Source organism: Epinephelus moara, chromosome 17 (assembly GCF_006386435.1).
Source record: "Epinephelus moara isolate mb chromosome 17, YSFRI_EMoa_1.0, whole genome shotgun sequence".
Taxonomy (NCBI): Eukaryota; Metazoa; Chordata; class Actinopteri; order Perciformes; family Serranidae; genus Epinephelus; species Epinephelus moara.
The window spans coordinates 20,400,620-20,422,987 of NC_065522.1; the positions used below are offsets into that span (position 1 = coordinate 20,400,620).

A 22,368-nucleotide genomic window follows, 5' to 3' on the forward strand; every position below is an offset into this window, starting at 1 on the left:
TTCCAGATTGGTTCAAGGTGCAGATATTGGCTGTTCATTTTTAGTCTCAAAACAAAAGACTAAATCTTTTGCCTCGTATGATTGAGGCTGTACCAAAAGGTGCAGCCCCGGTGGCAACATTGTTTTTGTGTTGGCAGTGAAGGGGCTGGTACATTGTCTTGATAAGTCACAGGGGCCATTTGTTGGTCTCAAAACTAAATAACTAAACCTTTCTAAAGGACCCTAACCCTCTTTGCTGTACCAATTGTGCTTACAAGACACAAGCGCTTCCATACACCTCGCATTTACTTCCTCGGACACACACATATCGCAACAACCGCAACACGATTCTCTTGAACCCACTGCTTGAATAAAGCCGCTAGTTGCGAAAGAGGAGCTCACTTTACCTCACGTCGCACAGAAACTCAAGTATGCTAGCTGGGTTTGTTAGGAGGTATCCATGCACGGGCAAGGCTAAAAGATTACAACCCCAGGTGATAAACACAGTGATCCCTTTCTGGCCACGCCTAACACTGAAATGCAATATCCATGCTAGCATGCTACTTAGCGATATAATGCACCCCAGTTTGGGTAGTACGCAAGCCTGGATACTAGGCGACGCAGTGCGAGATTGCCAGCGATATTGGAAGCACTATTTAGTGTGCGACTAGTTAACGATAGGGCGCTAGCTAGCTGGAGCTAACACCTTCAGTCTCACCTATATGCTTACCTTCAGACCACGTTTGCTAAACGCTCCATGGAAACAAAACAGTACACACACACACACACACACACACACACATTCGAACTCACACAACTCATTAGCAAAATATAAAAGAAAAATGTTATCCAGTCAATATTCACATGGGCTGATACCAGGCATGCAACTTCCAAGTCCATAAAAAAAAAAAGGAAACAAACAAAAAAATTAAAATAAAAAACCTTCCTGCCCACCTCCTCAAATCCAATGGAAAAACAAAACAGTCACTGATAGACGGGGCAAATGGAAGACATAAACGACCTGGCAACATCAAGGAGGAAGTAGTCACTATAATGGCTCTCATTGGCTGCCGCCGCACGACGGGTCAACCAATCAGCAGCGTCAGCCGTTCGCTGAGGCAGGTTTACAAATGCGGAAATAAAATCCGATTAAAGAAATTAAAATAACACAATAAAAACTAGCTTAAAAAGTAGTAGACACACATTGTTATAAGTATCTCTGCTATAGTATGGTATTTTTTTTTAATCTATGTCGTTTTAAACTCATTGCGTAATAAAGAGAAAAAGTTACGTTTTTTTTTCCTATCATCATCATTAGCTTCAATATCATAATCAAACAACATTATCATCAGCATCAACAACAATACCGTTTTCAGGATTATTACTATTGGTTAACGCAAGGTGTGTGGACTCTATAGGCCTCCGTATCTAAATTAAAGGGCTCTATTGGCTGACAGAGGCTCCAATAGCAGGAGGGAGAGAGGACTGGTGGCCACTCTTTCCCCACCTCCCCCCTTTTTGTTATTCTCTTCTGACCTATACTTCCTATATTCATAGTAGAACAGCCCAGTCCACTTTGTTTTAAGCTGGAAGGGGGATGTGAGGAGAAGGACTGGACTTAAGTGTGGTGCAAAATGTACAAGACAGGTTTTTATCTCCTTCTGAAATCACTCTAATTCTCTCCCTCCCTCCCTCCTCCTGTCTCTAGTCCTATTCTGCTCTTGTGGGGAATGATGGGAGTTGTTTAGTGACAAATAAGTAACCCATTCGTCTTGTTCCTACATTATCGTCATGCTTCATCTTTCCCTTCCTTTCGCCTTCGCCCTCTTCTCTTTCTCGCTCTCTCTCTCTCTCCCTATCATTTTTTTGTTTTCTCCCTTCAGCAAGACACCTCCATCGTTTGGGAGGGGCTGGGCGGCATCTGGCCGCCCTGCGAGCCCTGGGACAAGGTGCGGGAGCGAGAGCGGGACCCATCCATGGAGTAGGAGGAGGAGAGGGAGGTGGTGCGTGAGCGGGACAGACGGGTCATGCATGATGAAGCCACTGTGGAGAGAAAAAGAAAATTTGAAATCGATGTAAACATTACCTAACATCATCGTTGTCACATCCTATGAAAAGACCTAACAAGTGAACTTACTGTAGCCCATTCCCTGGATGAAGTACTTGAAAGCCTCAGTCAGTTTCCCAGGCTGCAAACACAAAGAAGACACATGGCGTTTTACATTCTGTGCATTCACTAATGATTACATGAACTACACAACAGGGCAATGTGGCGCCAATGTGACAGCCAATGATAGACCATATACAGACATAGAATCGGCCCCTGGTAGCTGGCTGCAGTGCAGGTCAAGTATTAGTCATAAATCCAGGAAGAGGAAGGTTATTTAAATGTGGGAGTGGCCTAGTTGAGTCCCTTTTGTTTGAGACCATGCTGCAAGGTGAGTGTGTTTGCTGATTCTGTGAGTTTATCTTCTCTATCTCCTTTAACTTTAGCTTATATTGGAGTTATGGTATGTAGCATGTGAAATAGGGTGTGGTGAATGTGCTAGGATGGGTAGTATTGGCACTGTCACTACCTGGAGCTTGCATAAACGGAGCCTGTGTTTGTTGAAGGTGGCAGTGCTGTCTGGGCTGAGAAAGCCATGTGTAATGTAAGGAGGTTGTTTTAAGGGCTCATCTTGGGGAGGTAGACTGTACAGCCTAACCCAGTGGGGGAGTGTTATAGCCTTAATTAGGCTACTCTCCCTGGGTCTACCTCCTCTGTGGTAGTATAGGTAAAGTACAGGAGGTTGTTGGGTCGGTGCGGGGAGCAGTGAGAGCTGGCATTAGGGGAGTGTCTCTGGGACGCCAGAGATCACTGTCTAGCCTCCTGGAGGTGTCGTGGCACCAACTAGATGAAACACTGGTGAAAGGAGGTTCCCACCTGATGACCCCAAAGACGTGTTAGTTATCACTGCTCACTGGTCTGTATAGTTAAGCCTTGCCATAATAGCTTATCATAGGGCTTAGGAGGGTCTTCACTGAGCGCTGATCCTTTCTCTAGAGCACAAATTTCTTGTGTTTATTTGAACCTGCCCCCTTTTTGTTAGTGAATGGGACATCGGCCAAACTAAAAACTCAACATACACATCAAATAAACTTCTTTGAAAGATAGTTTCTGTCACTTTACGGAGTTCTTATTATGCTGCTGTATGTTCAAGTATATGTCTTACAAGGTTGGTTTTAATTAGTTATTTGACACTGTAAAAAGGGGGTTTGATGACATTATTCACAGCTGTGTGTGCCATTCAATCGCACTCAATGGCCCTTCTAACGATTGGACAGACGGGTGTAAGGGCTGGAACTTGATACAATACAGATCACTTATGTGTAGACTCTGGTGCTTCTCAAAGTCAAAGAAAGATCCTTAAACAGCTGAATTTTGAGGAGGCTACGTCATCGAATCCCACTGAGGGACTGTTCCAATGTCAAGGATCCTTCAAATTCTATGGAGGACCAAGTCCTTTGTTCAGGGAATTTTCAAGGATTCATGTGTGTATCGTCAGCGGGTATTAAAATTCTTTGTGCACGATTTGCCAGAATCGAAGGCAGGGCCTCTTCAATGATCCAAACCTGAGCACTCACTTGCCTGTCCCTGTGTCTGTTCACTGAATGCTAGGAAGGAGTCCTGCCTAGCTTCTGTAGGACCCGAGTTGGAAGGACCCGTCCTACCAAGGAAGCATCCTTGACTTTGAGAAGCACCATCTGGCTCCAAATAACGTCAACAGTGTAAGATGGCAGCGGCCGTATCTGGGATACCTTGGCTTCATTTTTATACATTAGTGGTAAGTCATCCAACTTTGTATGCAGTCTATGGAGCCAAAGTTGACGTTTTTAATTTAAAGGTTCTGTTTACAACTTCCATCAATTCATTTTCGTAACCGCTTATCCTCTTGAGGGTCACGGGGGGATGGAGCCTATCCCAGCTGACATTGGGCGAGAGGCAGGGTACACCCTGGACAGGTCACCAGACTATCGCAGGGCTGACACATAGAGACAGACAACCATTCACACTCACATTCACACCTACGGGCACTTTAGAGTCACCATTTAACCTGCATGTCTTTGGACTGTGGGAGGAAGCTGGAGTACACAGAGAAAACCCGCACTGACATGGGCGAACATGCAAACTCCGCACAGGACAGTGGTAACCACTGCGCCACCGTGCTGGCCTGTTTACAACTTTCAGAGCATTAATATATCAGCAAAACAACTATTTGCTGTGTAAAGATATCATGGAATAATGATATCCCAAGCAGAGCATTAAGGGCCCGTCTCAATACCCCCCCTTGGCCCTACCTCTACATTTACGCATTCCCGCGAGGAGGTAGTGGTGTCCCAATTCCTTTTTGCGCGTAGGGGTAGGTGGCATAACGAGGGGTAGTGGGTTTGAAACTAACAATTCATAGGGAAAGATTTCTACCCCTACCCCTCATTGCTTCATTTTGAGGGCCAAGGGGTAGTGGGCAAGGGGGGGATACTGGGAACTGGGGATATTACTTCAGTGGTAGGTTAAGACTTTATTCCTGGCGTGGTGCTTCTGTTTCAGATCATGCTATGTGTTTCTTTCTTATGTTTCAATTCATCAATTCATGCGTTAATTTGGGCAAACATGGTGCATAATTTAGAGTGGTAGCATGATTTTCTCTGTTGACAGCCCACATTGTGATGGCCAATTTAACATGACAGCTTGTTGCAGCTGTCAGTTTGTTGTTACCTGGGTCAGCTGAGGGAGACCACCAGCATCAGCCATCTGTGGAGGAGCGAGAGAAGATGTAAGTCAGAGTGAAAGACAGGATAAAGAGTAGGTAACATGAGAGAAAGATTAAAAAAGAAAGACATGAGCTTTAGTTACCTTTAGGAATGAGGTTGTTGTTGGGTCCATTTTGCTATTGCACTCCACCTAGTGGTCACAGAGGGAAAAACAGTAAACCTCTGCCATCAAACAAGACTCAACCCTTTGTACCCTTTGTGTTGATGTGAAACAGAAAATATAAGAATACATAAAACATGCCAAGTCCTCATTCGGAGCCATTTCAGACATAAGAAGACCGAAACACTCACAGCAGCGTCCTCATACGGAGCCTGATCACCCACCACCAACATTACTGGACACCTGAAGATGGCAGAAATAGAGTTTAGACGGGAGGCATTTTTGTTTGTATTAAAAAAAAAATAAAACCAGAGATAAAGTGTACAGATGAAAGCTTCGAGGGTATTTACTTAAAGGTGTTGTTGCGGTCGATGCTCAAGTCTCTGCGACTGGAGGGAAAAGAGAAAATTATGTTTGCTGTTGTTTGATGTGGAGTCTGTTTGCCTTTATGTAATGATGTCTGTGGGTGTGTTTACCTGTTGTAAGTCTTCCATAAGAGCTCTATGTTGACCAGATTAGAAGCTTTGGAGATGCGCTCTCTGTGGGACTGCACTAGCTCTGTGTTTGATGACAGCTCCTCCTGCAAGAAAACAGACCTTTTCTTCGACTGCAATGCAAAACTCTCACAAAATGATACAAAATAATTGACAAGGTTGGATTTTTTTGCAGCAAACCAAAGCTATTTGTGAAAATTATGTTGCGTTTTCGGTGTATTTTAAAACACATTTTGCATGATTGTCCTCATACCTGACTGAAAAGGTGGCACAGGATCTGCTCTGTGAAGGAGGACGTCACGGAGCTGAGCTACAGACGGAGAAGAAGAGAAATCAATAAGATGGTTCATCATTTAGTAAGCTTAATACGATAAACAATGACATAATCAATACTACTCTGAGACGCAGACCATGCACACAGTTGTGTAATTTCATATCCACAGCTAAACTTAAATTGATGGGGAAGTCGCATCAGTGCTAACTACATTAAAATACCACGTTTCTGTGTACAACACAATGCAGTCCTGGAAGAAAGGAGACAAAACGGACCTTCTGAGCAGCCCAGTCTATCCATCCTCGGGCGTTAGTGTCGATGTTGATCAGAACCAGACCTTCAACTGAATCTGGGTTCGCAAGCTGAGGAGAGAGGAAGCGGCAGAGAGACAGATGGTGAGATGATGAGAAAAGCATCACAAGACAGAATGTTTTCAGATTATTTCAGTAATCAAAACTGTGTGCAGAACACTAGTCAGTGGCAGGGTTTCTGTGAAGTTCTATAAAGTTTAGTTGATTCAAAACACACATTAAACACACATTAAACATGGCTTAATAGAGACAGTTTCAAACACAAGTACACAAATCAGCTTCACTATAACTCGCAGCATTCACAGACAAACACTTGTCTTTATCTGGACACATTTTACCCACAAATACAACATGCTAATGTTTTTAGCACAAGCCTATGGCATTTTACATTGTATAAATTAGCCTAGCAGCTAGCAGACTTTTCCTCTACTCATATGAAGCCAGGGACAACAGCAACATTTAACAAAGGTAATGTTACAAAATTCGGCTCCATTACAACTCACAAGGTTCACTGACAAAAAAACTGTCTTATACTAAACACGTTTTCCAAACAAATATAACATGCTAACATTATTAGCACAAGCCTATGGCATTTTACTTTCTATAAATTAGCCTAGCGACAAGCAGAGTTTTCCTCTGCTCATATGAAGCCAGGATAAATCACACATAAGACTTAAAATGCTATTTTTGTGGAGGCTTTATTGTCTTCACAATTTATTGTTTCTTATCTGTGAAGTTGAAGTAAATAAAAGCTTCGTTTCCACTGAGGGAAATGGTTTCAGCTTACAGAAATAGACCCGAAGAGCCAAATTTTGTTAATGTTGTTAAAGGTTGATGTTTTTCCTGGCTTCATATGAGTAAAGGAAAAGTTTGCTGGCCGCTAGGTACAAGTATTTTGTCTGTGAACTTTGTGAGTTAAAATGAAGCTTAATTTTGTAACGTTACCTTTGTTAAATGTTGCTGTTGTCCCTGGCTTTATATGAGACCTTTGTTAAATGTTGCTGTTGTCCCTGGCTTTATATGAGAAGAAGAAAAGTCCGCTAGCTGCTGCGCTAATTTATACAATGTAAAATGCCATAGGCTTGTGCTAAAAACATTAGCATGTTGTATTTGTGGGGAAAATGTGTCTAGCAAAAGACAAGTTTTTTGTCTGTGACTTTGTGAGTTATATTGAAGCCTAATTTTGTTGTTTTGTTTCGTATTGTTGCTCTTAAACAATGATTCATGTGTTTAAGGTGTATTTTGAATCAATCAAACTTTACTGCACTACACAGAACCTAAACACAGTGGCATAGAAACCCCATCGCCGATGCCAGCATTTTAGAGGTGTAACTGCAGTGCAACACAGACACACTACCACACACGTATAAATGCCTGCACACAACTATAAATCAACTACCAACAAGGTTAGAGTACCCAAAATTTGAGTAAATATCTCTGCAACACAATACAAAGACACCTTTGACATAACCTCCAAACTGTTACTTCTTCACTTTCTGTTGATGTTAGTTTATCTTTTGAATGTTTTAAACTACAATTATCACCATAATAATAATAATACATTTTATTTAAAAAGCGCCTTTCTCAACACTCAAGGACACTTACAGAGCATTAAAAACACAATTAAAATCACAATTAAAATAAATAAAAACAACAGACAAGAGTGACACAAAGTAAAAATGGATGTGGGCAATTAAAGGGAATATGCAATTTGGAACAGATGGGTTTTGAGTTGTGATTTGAAATGGGGTAGAGAGTCCATGTTTCTGAGGTCCGGGGGGGTCATGTCTTACACATGATCACACTGCACCTTTAATGCCCCCTTTAAAATTTCACAAGTCTAAAAGTGACTGCGAGTGTTAATGCCGTATTGCTTGCAGAATAAAACAATGTGTAGTATTATTAGCTGCTGTCGGAACACAAAAGCTTAAAACAAAAGATGACACTCACTGTGAACTTGGAGAGGACGTACGCTCCCACTCCCACACCCACTCCGATTACAGTGCGGAAGCTGACAGAGGGACAGACCAGGTTATTATTACATATAGAATATATATTCAAACATACAGTGCACTAAAACCATACATTACTCACATTTTAAAGGCAAATGTTTCACTCTGAAATTAAGTGTATGGAGCTGCATGGAGAGGTGTGCAGGGCTATATTGAAGGGGACCTATTATGCTTTACTCATTTTCTTTCATATATTTAGACCCTTTTACTGTTAGTAAACAGTATGATGTTTTTAGTGGGCGGGGCTTAGCTGGAAGCAAAACAATTCTCCGCAGACGTTAGCTAGCACTAGATAGGCTTGTTTTAGACAATGGAGGAAGATGATGTCAGTGGTGCGTTCAGAAATACTCATTCCGAGTGCTGAAGCGCACTCTGGCACAATCTGTAAAACCTAATCTCAAAGGTTATGAAGAACCAGAATAATTGGTAAGAGTATTGAAACTGTGTCATTAAAAAATGCAAAATTCTGTTTTTTCATCAGATTTTACAAAATAAAAAGATTTTTTAAATGTAGAAACATAAACAAAATATTTTTTTAACACTCCATAGGTTATTTGAACTGTGTAGATTAATTAGTTTTTTAGATATGCTCATTTTTATGAGCATAGTGCAAAGGTGTTGTGAAAGATACATCATTCATTTCTCTGACGCCACCACTCATTTTTACTTGGGTTTGCACAACACGTAATGTAGCACAATGATGACATTATGAGCGGACACTGTGATGACATGGAAGACAGAAGCCTTAGCTTTCTGCTGCTGCAAAAAAAAAGTTGTAGCTAGTATGGTTTTTATTTTACATTAATATATACAGGATGATGCAAACAATGATCTCCTGCTGCCATTATGGGGAAATACTGGCAGAATTATGGCAAATACCACATTTGCACAGCACGTAAGGCAAGGTAAGGTGAAGTAACATAACGTCATCAATAGGGCTGGGTATCGCCAATGATATCCTGAATCGATTTGATATTGATTCACAAGGTTCCCATTGATTTGATTTCCAATTTGATTCGATAAGATGTAATTAGATGCGATTTGATTGGGGATATTTTAGATACAACATCAATTTTTGCTAGTATGTGAAAGAGATTCTTAAAGAGATAATACTGTAAATTTTACAAGGGATTATTTAAAAAACAACAAATTCAGAGCAGGGTTCAAACTTAAATATTCTACGACTAAATGTTCTTTCTACAGCAGCAACAGTAATATTAAAACAGCAAAGTCACAATATATCTAAAATGTCAGTAGTTTACTATCAGCGAGATTAACAGGGTTAAAGCTTCATGCATCCATAGGAAAAAGCGCATATTAAATGAGTGACTTTGGATATTATGAATTGATATCAGGTCCTTGGAATGAAGATCAATTTGAATTGCATGGATTGATTATTTTAACCCAGCCCTAGTCATGATGTGATGATGGGGAAGACAAAAGGCTTAGTCTTCCGCTGCAAAAACAATGAATATGCTATATGCTAATAAGCTATCATGGTTCTTATTTAAGATCTAATTACACAGGATTGTGCAAACTCGACTTTCAGAGGTTTATTAAGCAAGACAAGTGTCTTCTGTGTGAAGTCAGAGCAGTTGTTTCTAAAGGGTAATGTAGGACTTAGTTCCAATAGACAAACCCTAATGTTTTTTTTTGGCCAATTTTTTAAAAACTTCTGTTTACGTTACTTGACTGTTTCTGATTCTGATTTCTGACCCAACTGTGAGTTCAAGCAGCACGACAGCAACAACCAGAAAACCAGACTTAAAAGTATAGCTGTATAATGATAACACATGACAAGGAGAATCAGTTAAAGTGGATGCATGTATACATCATGCACAATCCCCTTCCGTGTGCATGAGCCAAATAAAATTATGATTGTGTTCCTATGTCAAAATAATTATTGTTAACTCACTTGAAAAACTGCAGGACGGAGGGAATCATCTCTGCTACGGTGTCCATGGAGGGATACTGGTAACTGTACCAGGAAACAAATGATCTCAGTTTAATGAACCATCATAATATGAGAACACCAACATTTTGTTATTGTTAGTGCAAAAACATGATTGGAAATTACTCAAATCACATGATGATGAAAGATTTTATTTTCTAAAACACATGTAGCAGCTGACACTTTCATCCACAAAGATTAAAAACAAGATCAAAAAGAGAATAAGCTTTGATTTCAAGCATCACCAGCAGGAGTTAAAGGTCACAGCCGAGATGCTCTGACAATGCACGAAACAAAATCCTCCTGAGCTCGTAAAATAATCACGCAGGGAGGAGAAGTGCTAGAGAAGTGCAGGGGGGGGGGGAGAAATGAGGAGTGCGTAAAGAGAGAAAAGGACGGATTTTCTTTAAACCTCTGACAAGAGCGTATTAGAGACCGCGGAGGAGGGAGATGTGAGAGATGTGAAGTATTTTTGGAAGAGATTAGGTTTAATCCGGCCACAGAAGATTGTTTCCGTTTCTGAGAAGTTTACTTAAAAAAAAAGAAAACGAGGTTACGGCAGGACTGAGGGAAAACCAGTACGTCAATACACATAACAATAAAGTTCGTACCCTGTGGGATAGGGAGCAGCCCCCTCCTCCTGCCCCGGAGCGTCGACGTGAATCAGGGTAAAGTTCTTGACAATCTCCTGCATCTCATCAAACTTGAAAAGAGGGGAGAAGCAGCTCTTATCTGACAGAGACAAAAAGAGGAATCAGACATAAAAGTCACCAATGAGGGAAAAGCTGAAGAGTTCAGGAACAAAAAAAGGCAAGAGAGACAAAGAGAGAGCTACTCACTGTCCAGACCCACATCGTGGAAGGTGAGGATGGCAGGCCTGCGGGTGGTTCGTGTGCCGTGGAGGGTCACGTGCAGAACACCATGTGGGGTCTCAATACTGTGCTCCTGGAGAGCAAGAGACAACAACATACTCTAAGTGTGATTTTGACATTTCTGTAGTGAGCTTGCAGATATTTGTTTTACCTTTATCAAAGTAAAATCCCCCAAGATTTTTTTTATTCCTAAAACAACATCCAGACATTCAAGTGTCTGACTGTAAAAACTGACTTCTTTAATCATAGTTTAGTCAGGAACACTTAATTTCCATTTGTAGTATTATATTTGGCAGTATGGCTCTGTTCTGGGGCTTCTCTGCCCTCCCACATGCCTACGTGGAAAGCTCGAGGCAAAGAGAACACTCCTCCCTGCCCTTCCATGCACCTACAAGGGAAGCCTAAGGTGGAGAGAGCATTCCTCTCTGCCCTTCCATGTGCAAACAAGGGAAGCCTAAGGTGGAGAGAGCACTCCCCTCTGCCCTTCCATGTGCAAACAAGGGAAGCCTAAGGTGGAGAGAGAATTCCTCTCTGCCCTTCCATGACAGCATCATTGACAAACAGAAATGACATTGATAAGTCAGACACAACATAAAAAGGAGGAGCTGGGGTGAAGGCAGGTTGCAAAGCAGCTTGCAGAGGAAGCAGCAATAGTAGGCAGGCCTATGTGTTATGAATGTTAGTTTTCACACATTTAAAAATTGAAAAATCAAGTACAATTCTCTGGCACTTCTACTTTTTTGCAGTATTGAAAACGTAGTGTGACACCCCAGAATCATCATTAAACTATGAACCATTAGCACCCCTATGAAGACTGTTCTTCCTCTGTTAAAGCAATTTACGTTTTTCATTCCTGACTGATCACATTGTTCTAAAATGATTATATTTAATATTTTATTCGTATTTCACACCCATGACCTCTTCAGTAAAAAAATCTTTAAGTATTCAGTCTTACCTGTCCTTGGTCCAGGAGTATCCTCGCAGCCAGCTCAGCATCCTGTAAGAAATAAAGGAATAAAGTCTTGTTAGAAAAAGGTGCACACGTGATTGTTGGATATTTATATCTTTAAATGCCACTGGAGATGCCACTTCATTTCATTTTGTTTATTCATCATAAGGAAAAAGAGAGACAACAACCAACGCTGCAACTAATAATTATTACCTCCACCAAGGATGTTATGTTTTCTGTTCAGTTTGTTTGTTTGTCTGTTTGTCAACAGGATTATGGAAAAAATAAGGCCTGACTTTCATTACATTTGGTGAAAGGGTGTAGCATGGGCCAAAGGTGAGCCCATTTAATTTTAGAGTGGATCTGAGTCATGGGGCCGGTACACAAATTATTTTTCACTGTAGTAAACGGTCTGAGATTCAGCATTTAGACTTGGCAGAGATCTGCGCTCTCCAAGTACACTTCTTGTTTTCATTATTGATTAATCTGCAGATTATTTTTTTGATTGAGTCCCAATTTCTTGTTTTGTCTGACTAACAGTTCAAACCCAAGAGATAATCAGTCAACTATCACAAGACAAGAAGACGCTCCTTGCACTTGTGAATCTGAAACTATCAAATGTTTGGCTTTTTTGCATGAAATATGATTAATCAATTAATCGACTAATCAACTAGAGAACAGACTCACCGACCACTTTATTGGGTACACTCGTTCAACTGCCTGTTAATGCAAATAGTTAGTCAGCCAATCACGTGGCAGCAACTCAAGGCATTTAGGCATGTAGACATGGTCAAGCCGACCTGCTGAAGTTCAAACTGAGCATTAGAGTGAGGAAGAAAGGTGATTTAAGTGATTTTGAACGTGGCATGGTTGTTGGTGTCCACGGTGGTTGTCCAACACGTCCAACCTTGAAGCAGATGGGCTACAGCAGCAGAAGACCACACCAGGTGCCACTCCTGTCAGCTAACAACAGGAAACTGAGGCTACAGTTCACACAGGCTCACCAAAACTGGACAATAGAAGATTGGAAAAACGTTGCCTGGTCTGATGAGTCTGGATTTCTGCTGCCACATTCAGATGGTACGGTCAGAATTTGGTGTAAACAACATGAAAGCATGGATCCATCCTGCCTTGTATCAACGGTTCAGGCTGTTGGTGGTGGTGGTGTAATGGTGTGGGGGATATTTTCTTGGCACACTTTGGGCCCCTTAGCACCAACTGAGCATGGTTTAAACACCACAGCCTACCTGAGTATTGTTGCTGACCGTGTCCGTCCCTTTATGACCACAGCGTACCCATCTTCTGATGGCTACTTCCAGCAGGATAACGCACCATGTCACAAAGCTCAAATCATCTCAAACTGGTTTCTTGAACATGACAATGAGTTCTCTGAAGGCCAAAGGGCGTCCCACCCAGCACTAGTAAGGTGTACCTAATAAAGTGGCTGGTAAGTGTATATTAATTCCCCAAAACATCAAATCACATCCATATTTATTAAACATAAAGGATTAAAGTTAGGTCTGGGTAATATGTTGATATTATACCGATATTACATTGTTAGATTTTGGATATTGTAATATCGTAAGTGTTGTCTTTTCCTGGTTTTAAAGGCTGCGTTACAGTAAAGTTATGTTATTTTCTAAACTTAGCAGTAAAAACATCCTTATGTTTCATTTTCTCTATATTGTCCAGCACTAATTCAAGTTGTTTCATTTTTTTTTCTTAAAAGGACTCAAATCAACAGCTATCCTAACAACTATGTTACCTGCATAAGTCTCCATAAACGGTTGTTATTTTGTGATCTGAGTCACTTTTCATAGTTATATTTCAAGAATCTGTAAAACATGAGCATAAAAATAGACTATTCTATCCCTTTGTCCTCTTTTTTTTGTCTTTTTAGTGTGTATACATGAAAACAAAAAGCATATATGAGAGAATATTCTCAGCTTTTTGTCTTTTCACAGCCCCTTTATGTTAAACGAGGACTTGCTCCCTAATTACCACCCACACAGGCAAGATGGGCGGCATTGTGCTCCCACTAAAGCAGCAGAGAACCTCTTCAGAGGAGCAGGTGGTTGTGGAATACTGGGGATTATACGGAGGAAGTCTGTCAGTGGGAGGCTTTAAATGGGGTGTTCATTTGCAACATCGGATCCATTTTCCCCACTAATGAATTACTAGCATCACAAGCCGTTAGGAAATTAGCAGTCTGGGAAGTTGAAGTGGAGGTGGGCGTGTGCAGATGGGCATCCTGGAGATTTGGTGAATGGAGAGGAGGAGGCACATAGCTGCGTTTATAAAGGTCACTGGTTTAATCAATATAAATTTTATTCTTGATCATGGAGTTCAGCGTGAGGCAGAGGCTGGATGTTGGACGTGAGAGGGTGGAGGCGGGATGTCGCAGTGAACAATGGAGGTTCGGATATAACCTAGAACCTCCCAGTCTTCATCACATTTCCTCCTCAGAATCACCATCACACCCCTGTGGGTCATGTTGTAACTGATGCTACAGGCGACAATAATCACTCTGTATTATGAGTATTTGTCACTGTCACTGATTCATAGTTAAACAAGCTCCTGTTTTGTTTCATAGATATATTTTCACATTTTAATTTCCAATAAAGGACAGTGTGTTCCACCGTTGTAGATCTGGACCATAACCAAAATAATATTGTGATATAAGATTCAATATTTTATGGATTTTAGTTCGTGTCATATCAAGATATATCTTAAAGGATTATAACTGCAGTGTATTGATCACACTAATACAGGATTTATACTTCTGTGTCGAATCAGCGCCATACCTACGGCATAGGCTCTGAGTCGACCTATGTTGACGTTTGTGGCAAATGTGAACAAATTTCCTCAAGACCTGTGACCTTTTATCTAACCCATCCTATGACGACAGACCTAATCAGTTCATTGTTTCTCTCTATTCTCTCAAGGTGTTCTTATGTGTTCCAATAGTGTTGTCATGAATGGGACAGACAAGGTCACAGTGACCTTGACATTTGACCACCAAAATCGAATCAATTAATCGTTGAGACCAAGTGGACATTTGTGCCAAATGTGAATACATTTTCTCAAGGCCTTTTTGAGATATTGTGTTCACGAGAATGAGATGGACATGAGGTGACAGTGACCTTGACCTGTGACCTTTGATGTACCCCGTCCTGTGACGATAGACCTAATCAGTTCATTGTTTAGTCTATTCCCTCAAGGTGTTATTAAAATAGTGTTCTCATGAATAGGACAGACAAGGTCACAGTGACCTTGACCTTTGACCACTAAAATCTAATCAGTTAATTGTTGAGACCAAGTGGACGTTTGTGCCAAATGTAAAAAAAAAAAATCCCTCAAGACATTCTTGTGAAATAGCTTTCACAAGAATGGGGCGTATGGATAACCCTAAAACATAATGCCTCTAGCTACAGCTGTCGCCGGTGCGGAGGCATAACAATTAAGTGTATTTGTGAGCAGTTATTCAATATTTACACCCTCAGTAGGCACCAGTGGGCTTGGGGCTGAGTGCCACCGACAGGGTAGGGAAGTCGGAATTTATTGAGAGACTGACAAACGTATTGCTAGTTTTAGTCTTAGTATAGTCTCATAAAGCCAGACCTATCTCCACAGTGCTGTGTCAGCGCTAGAGGAAGGTCTGACAGCACACATTATCAATTTGCTGTAAAGGTAAAAACCCTTGTGACTTGTTTGTATGTCTTTGAACCAACTACAATTGTCTTGCACGGCTCTAAGCACAGGAAGTAGTGACTGTGCCCTTGCAAAATAGTGTGAGGGGGGCTTGTTTTGGTGGAAGATTTGCATGTCGGGAGACAAGCATTGTCATTAAAACAGCTAAATCTCTGCAAAACAAAACACCACAAAATACAGTGGGCCGATATCAGCTGTGTGATTCAACTTTTACTGATAGAAAAATCAAACCTTATTTGGTAATCCCTGTCCTAGAGGTGAAGCCTGACTATAATTTAGCTCTGGAAGGGCTCACTGGACCTTTTAAAAACCATAGTTGATGTCGTAGCAGTTTGTGGCTCTTGCAAAACATTATTACGACAATATCACAGAAGCTCATGTGAAGTCAAATGGATGAATACACAGGTGAAGTCAACATCACTGGCAACTTGCTGTGTCAGAGAACGGATCAAAATCAGGCATGAGAGTCCTATGAGACAGAGCCTGGCTTTTCCAGGGTGCGATCACAAGTCATTTTATTCACTGTAGATCTTTATGACAGTTTACTGACAGAATGAAGTGGACATGCCTTACTGCATGATCAAAATATTAATCGAAACATTCCATTTTCAGCGTGTACGTTTTTAGTTCAGAGGTTATGTTGTTGTTGTTGTTACCAGTGGCAAAGGGGAGAATACAGGCTTAAATAACCAGCAAGTGACAGGCTTATAGCCACAGTCTGCATCCGGTGAGTCAGAGCAGTCCTAATGAGAGTTGTTGACAGTCTCTGCATTATTCCTTTTGGAAATCTATCTTTTAGTGCTATTTCCCCATATGCCCACCAGGTGTCAGCAGTGAGAGACAAACCGCTCCGCTCTGCACCGCTGCATCCGCGCGGCAACATCAGCGCAGCAGAGCAGAGGAGCTGCTCTCGCTCCCTCGGGGCTTTGACGTCAACCTGGCAGATCTGAGCCAGCGCTGCAGCTGTCCACAAACACACACACAAGCACACACACACGGCTGTGCACACATGTGTTTGAAACACATGTTGTCACATGTAGGCTCCGCTCAGACTCAAAAGTGCGCGCGCTTGCATTCATGCACAGCGAGGACACAAACCGAGCCTTGTTTTTCTGTCTCCTGGGACACACACACACACACACACACACACACACACTCTGCCGTTAATCTGTGGTTTCAGATTTTGTAGGTTACACACTGACAACCATGAAATTAGTGTGCGTGTGTCTGTGTCTCCATGCTTGGAAAACATTTAACTCTACATGTGTGTATTTGCATGCAGCCCGTGTGTACAACATGTGTGTACATATTGTCGTATGTACGTGTGCGCGCCATCGTCTCTGACCTTGGCATCAGCCTGACCCGTGAGTAAAGGCTTCTCCTCCGTGATGGCGATCTCCTGCATCTCTGTTGTCATGGTGTCGCCTCCTGTACAGGTAAAAGAGAGCAGAGCATGAAGGTCTGTAGCTTCTACACTTGTTCTGCCCTCCTCACCGTGACGATCAATACATCTTATTCTTACACACAAACACTTGACACTGTGATGCAAGAACAGGTGAGCAAAACACACGCAGAGGTCAACACATGTATGCACCTACACACCAAGTGATTAAATACCCCATGTAGTCGTTTTCCTCTGGGACTTTGCTCGGGCTGTGGGACCTTATGAAAGTTAATTAGTAATTAGTGCTGGCAGAGATGAGCAAAAAGGGATTATGGGGCCGAAAAAGAAAGAGCAAGAGGAGAAGAGAAGGGATGGATCAGTACATGGGCTCATTTAGGGATGGGTGTAAGGAATATAGGATAGAGAGATGAAGGTGGGTGAAACACAGTGACAGGAAAAGAGAGGTGGATGATAGCAATGAGAACCACCTGGGGGGAGAAACGCCTGTGACAAACAAGTGGCTGATAAGGATGAAGTGATGGGAAAAAACACTTTGTGTCGCATTACTTTTATCTGAGCAAGGTTAGTCGAGCGTGCTGCTTATTTTCACACCTTTACAGCCACAGTGTGTGTGTTACCGCTGCGCCCGAGGGCATCACAAAAGCTGGTTGTTCACAGAGGTAGAGGGAAGTTAATTTCATTGACACTGCTGCATTGATTTCTCCACAGGTCTGGGAATTCAAACTGAAGCCTTAACATGGGGACGGAGAGGAGAAGCATGGGCCAGTTCTTGACTTGATGTTCGAAGGCTGCAATCCTCTAACCTCTACTTTTATCAATGGGGAGCCAATACAGTCGGTTACAGATTACAAGTACCATGGCATTGTGCCCAGCTATACGTTTAAATGGGACTCGTGGAGTGACCTTGTAAAAGCACAGAGACACAACAAAGAAAGTACTTTCTAGGGAAATTGCTATCTTTTAATGCCCAAAACAAAATGCTCCAACTGTTTTACTGTGCTTTTATTGAAAGTGTTCTATCTTCCTGCATCATCGGCTGGTTTTGCAATGCTACTGAGACTGTCAGAAAAACTAACAACAGCCACTACAGCGCTCAACAATAAGGGCAAGTAAAATGCCACGCCAGGCTAGTAAATCCTGTGACTCCTTTGACCAATGGGTCAAGTGGCGCAAACTGTTTATCCCTGGAGCTGATGATGGAAGTAGCTAAGGAGTGGAGATTGGGCACTCACAAGCACACAGCGGCACGTAAAGCCAATGTTTATGGGCTGAAGTGCAAGCAAGCACTTCATTTATAATGGGAACAGGAGTTTAGTTGGAGGATGTAGGCGAAACTCCGGTGCTTGGGCAGTGACTTGTGGCGTCAGACACAACGAAAAAAGGCGTCCTTTAACATTAGCATGATACAAGCCCGGTTGCCGTTATAGTTTAATGGCGCTTGTCGGCATCAGGGGGAAACACGATGGACAAGAACTAAAGTTAAGGTAGATGGGTCCAACAAACACCGACTTTCACCCTCAAGTGCGTTCTCGTCCCGTAAGATTCTAAAGCCAAACCCTGTTCTTTTTTCCTAAACCCTAACCACATGCGTTAGTTGTTGGAGGAAAAAACATCTGACGTACTGCGCTTATCTTGAAAGAGTCCGTATGTAAACGATAAATTTCCTGTGAAAACAGAAGTGTATTTTGAAAGAAGACAATACATGTAACAGGTACAACTTGACACGGTATCCCAGAACGTAAACAACCAACGCATCCAGGGTACCTCGCACGTTGGATCTGGACGTGGAAAGTCTATTACCAAACGTCGATATGTGACGAGGTCGGAGTGAGAATGTGTTGATAAAACGGGCCTTTTTCAAAGGCATGTGAAATTGTTATTTGATAACCACTATATAAATAGGTCTAACCTCAATGATTCAAAGCTTCAGTCGTAACCATGGTAATTTACGTCCAAATTAGTATTCAGACTTTTATTTTTTGTCAATTTTTCACTAGTAAACTGGTCAAGGAAATTGAAAGGAGGTGGCAAGTGTCAGACACATATGAGGAAAGTGCGCAGCGCAGTCACTGAACCCTGCTTCAAAGAATTGCATTGGCAGCCCGATGAGGACAAGGTGAGAAGAAATGCAGACTGTTATCCGCGGCTGGCGACCGTAGTGAAGCACTTGATTTACATCTAGTACTGTGACCTGCAGCGTTCTGAGTTATTAATAACGTACAGAAACATTGTGTGCAATAGTGTTCCTTACACCTTTCATCTCCCTCTCCATCACTCTCTGTCTCTCTCTTTCACACACAAGCACGAGGCATTGCTAGGTGCTATAAAGCTAGGTTGGGATCGAGTAGTTGATTTACCCCAAAGTGTCCTGTCGAAGCTTTGAGTATTCACAGGTAATTATCACTTAATGATATTGGGGACAGCCCTATGATAAATAAAACAATTTGTATAGGGGAAGGACCACTGCTGGTCATGTAGGTGCCCTAACCATAACTGCTTTGTGCTTATCTTAAATCGAAATACTTCATCCTTATGATTACGACTGTCATTAGCTGTTTTGGTGCCCCCTCCAGCACTTGATGCCCCATGCACAGCCAAGATGCACGTGTGTGTAGCAGCAGCGCTGTCTAGGGGCAAGTAAAAATGGACTTTCGGGAAGTCGATTAAAAAACATTAAGGTTGAACCCTGCAGTAAACTATTAGAGATTACTTTACCAGGTATGGAACTCATCTAAAGACACAGAGCAATAAAGAAGGCAAACAACATTGTTGGTAAATAGAAGCACAATTTTCCCTCCTCATTTAAACTGTTGTCCCTGGCTTCATACGAATAGAGGAAAAGTCCGTTAGCTGCTAGGCTAATTTATACAATGTAAAATGCCATAGGCCTGTGCTAATAACATTAGCATGTTTTTGTGGGGGAAATGTGTCCAGAGTTATAGTGAAGCTGATTTGTGTACTTGTGTTTAAAATTGTCTCTATTAGGCCATGTATTTAATGCGTGTTTAATGTGTGTTTTGAATCAATTAAACTTAACAGCACTTCACAGAAACCCACCACTGACTAGTGTTTTGGAGGTGTAACTGCAGAGTGACGCAGACACACCACCCCACAAGTATAAATGTTCACAACAGTGTAGGCGACGTGTGTAGACTATGACGTAGATGCACAAGTAGAAATCCCAGGAGACAAGTTGGGGTGGTGGATGGGTTAAACAAACACAGGACTTTCCCCCAAGAGAATGATTACCGTCTCTCATGTGAACCAAAGTGAAATTTGACTTATTTTAAACGTACGTTTCTTTTTCTAAATTTAACTTGTGTAACTTTATGTTAAGTACGTAACGTGATGATGGCCAAACATGATTCTTTTTCTAAAGCTAACCTACATAACTTTGCTTGCCGAAACCAACCTGCGGACCTTTGCCTTTAGTAGGTAAATTTATGTCAAAGGTGTAACCTGACGTAGCCATTTGAGGGGCGCTTATTTGTTAGATATTATATAAACTGTTGTATGAGAATACCTTCTAAGTGCAGCTTCACCTCTTGTTGCCTCTGTGGCATAGTTTGTTTTTTACAGCCATGGTGGTCGAAGAATGAATGCAACTTAACACAACCTGTTAAGATTATTTATTTGTGCAGAAATGCACCTGTCTGTCCATCAGTGCAGTATTTGGAGTCACCCTGACACTTACTTCACAGATACTCAACCTGAAATTATTTGAGACATAAATGGAAAGTTGAAATGTCAGTCCAAGTAAAAGCTTAGCTATGATAACCACTAATTAGCTGTATAGTACTTTTCAGAATTCCTTAAGGCTAAAAGAGGATATTAAGAGTAAATGAGCGAGCACAGGTTGATGTTGTGGCACAGTTGTGTATTGTGTCTCATAGCGTTATGCCTGAGCTGACATTTAAGGCTGAAATATGGGACCTTCTGACATCACAATTCATGCTCCCATAAACCGATGACTGTATTCCATCTGCAGATTCGGCCTTACGTCAGATGAGTCGGTGTGTGTGCTTTACGTGCGTGTGTGCACTCATCAGAAAATGAACTGCTACCCCAGGGGGCCTGTGTCTCTCTGGGTCTCAAACGGAAATGATTAGTCACCAAAGCATCCCCCGCCCCCTCTAATACACTCTCACATACACACAGACACACACAGACTCGTAGCTCCCATTGTTTGCCATCCATCTCTGCTGCCCTCCCTCTTAGTACAGCTATTTATGAGACTTACACATATTGTATTATCATTTTTGAGTCTCTCTCGGCCATTTGTCTGCATCATTTTATCTTTTTTTTCTGCATTTTCTTGCTTCTGTAACTTCTCCTGCTAACTTCTAGAGATGGCAGACTGCTTTGAGGTTCGGCTTTGAGAGAAAATAGCACATATATGTCATATTGTTCGTCCTAAATGTTGGATTTTCTCCCTAAATATAATAAACAAATGCAAAATTAATTGTCTAATGGTGGGAAATCCTGCAGCCAGAGTACACCAAAAATGTAATCAACTGATCTTTGGGCCAACATCCACCAAATTTGATCTTTTAGAGTGGCAACTAACTATTATTTTAATTATCAATTAATCGATTGAATGCAGCATGGCTGTAGATCAAGGTGCTGGCTTCAGGTTACAGTTTAAAACTCAAATATAATTAGTTTACAATCATATGACACAAAGACAAAAAGAAGCAAATCATCACATTTAAGAAGCTGGGGCCTGTGAATGTTTGACCTTTTTGCCTGAAAAACAAAATAATCTAAATTGTTGTAGATTAAATATTCTGTCAATTGATATTTTGCAAGAATCCGGCTATTAAATTGTGATATATTGTGATACTGTAAGATTTTTTAAAATCTGTTTTTAGGGAAACTGTGGTAGTGTAAAGACCACACCACATTTTAAAAAAGTCTGAGCAAAGGAATTAACATTTGCCTATTTTCGTTTAAAAAATAAATTAACAAAAGTACATGCAGGTTTCTTTTTTAATTAAAAAAATGTAAACAATTAAAAATTTATAGTATTTTAAAATTGATACAGCGTCACAAAATATAATACCGCCATAGTATCAATATTTTCTTACATCCCTAATTATGAGTTTGTTGTCTTCCGAGCCAATAAACACACAAGTGAGAGTAAACTTAGTCGAGAACTTGATTAGGCAATTGACCCTTTGCTAAGTCCCACCCCCAGACGCAGACTGGCCAATCATAATGTAGCATCGATCTGACAACAACACAGCTGTGCTCCATTGACTCTAATGCAGTCGTTTCAGAGTTCCTTCATTCCCAGGCTGGTTTTGTGGATTTGGAGCTAAATGTTGTGCCTGGGGCACGTCGTGTATTAATGATACTCGTTACCTGGAGAGGTTGGAAAAAGATATACGTTTCTTCCCTGTTCCAAAACCAAAATCAAACCCTGAAAAGTGTAGGGTTAGCTAGCTAGCTACTGAAGATATAGCCTACTGAATGTATACACATGCTGCTTTTGCTTT

General features: G+C 41.4%; 1 protein-coding gene across 1 annotated transcript in view; it reads right to left on the reverse strand.

The window, feature by feature from the left end:
• Positions 1-1,692: 1,692 nt before the first annotated feature.
• The window catches only part of ndrg2 (NDRG family member 2), a 52,862-nt gene continuing 32,186 nt past the window's right edge, over positions 1,693-22,368 (reverse strand). The window contains exons 2-16 of the mRNA XM_050067795.1: positions 16,811-16,893; positions 11,761-11,802; positions 10,773-10,878; positions 10,545-10,665; positions 9,898-9,960; positions 7,921-7,981; positions 5,935-6,021; positions 5,639-5,695; positions 5,368-5,471; positions 5,242-5,280; positions 5,083-5,134; positions 4,874-4,921; positions 4,736-4,771; positions 2,117-2,168; positions 1,693-2,022 (exon numbers count right to left, since the gene is read on the reverse strand). Of these exons, the coding sequence (XP_049923752.1) occupies positions 1,859-2,022; positions 2,117-2,168; positions 4,736-4,771; positions 4,874-4,921; positions 5,083-5,134; positions 5,242-5,280; positions 5,368-5,471; positions 5,639-5,695; positions 5,935-6,021; positions 7,921-7,981; positions 9,898-9,960; positions 10,545-10,665; positions 10,773-10,878; positions 11,761-11,802; positions 16,811-16,882 (1,104 nt within the window). The 5' untranslated portion in view covers positions 16,883-16,893 and the 3' untranslated portion in view covers positions 1,693-1,858. The remainder of the gene's footprint in view (positions 2,023-2,116; positions 2,169-4,735; positions 4,772-4,873; positions 4,922-5,082; positions 5,135-5,241; positions 5,281-5,367; positions 5,472-5,638; positions 5,696-5,934; positions 6,022-7,920; positions 7,982-9,897; positions 9,961-10,544; positions 10,666-10,772; positions 10,879-11,760; positions 11,803-16,810; positions 16,894-22,368) is intronic.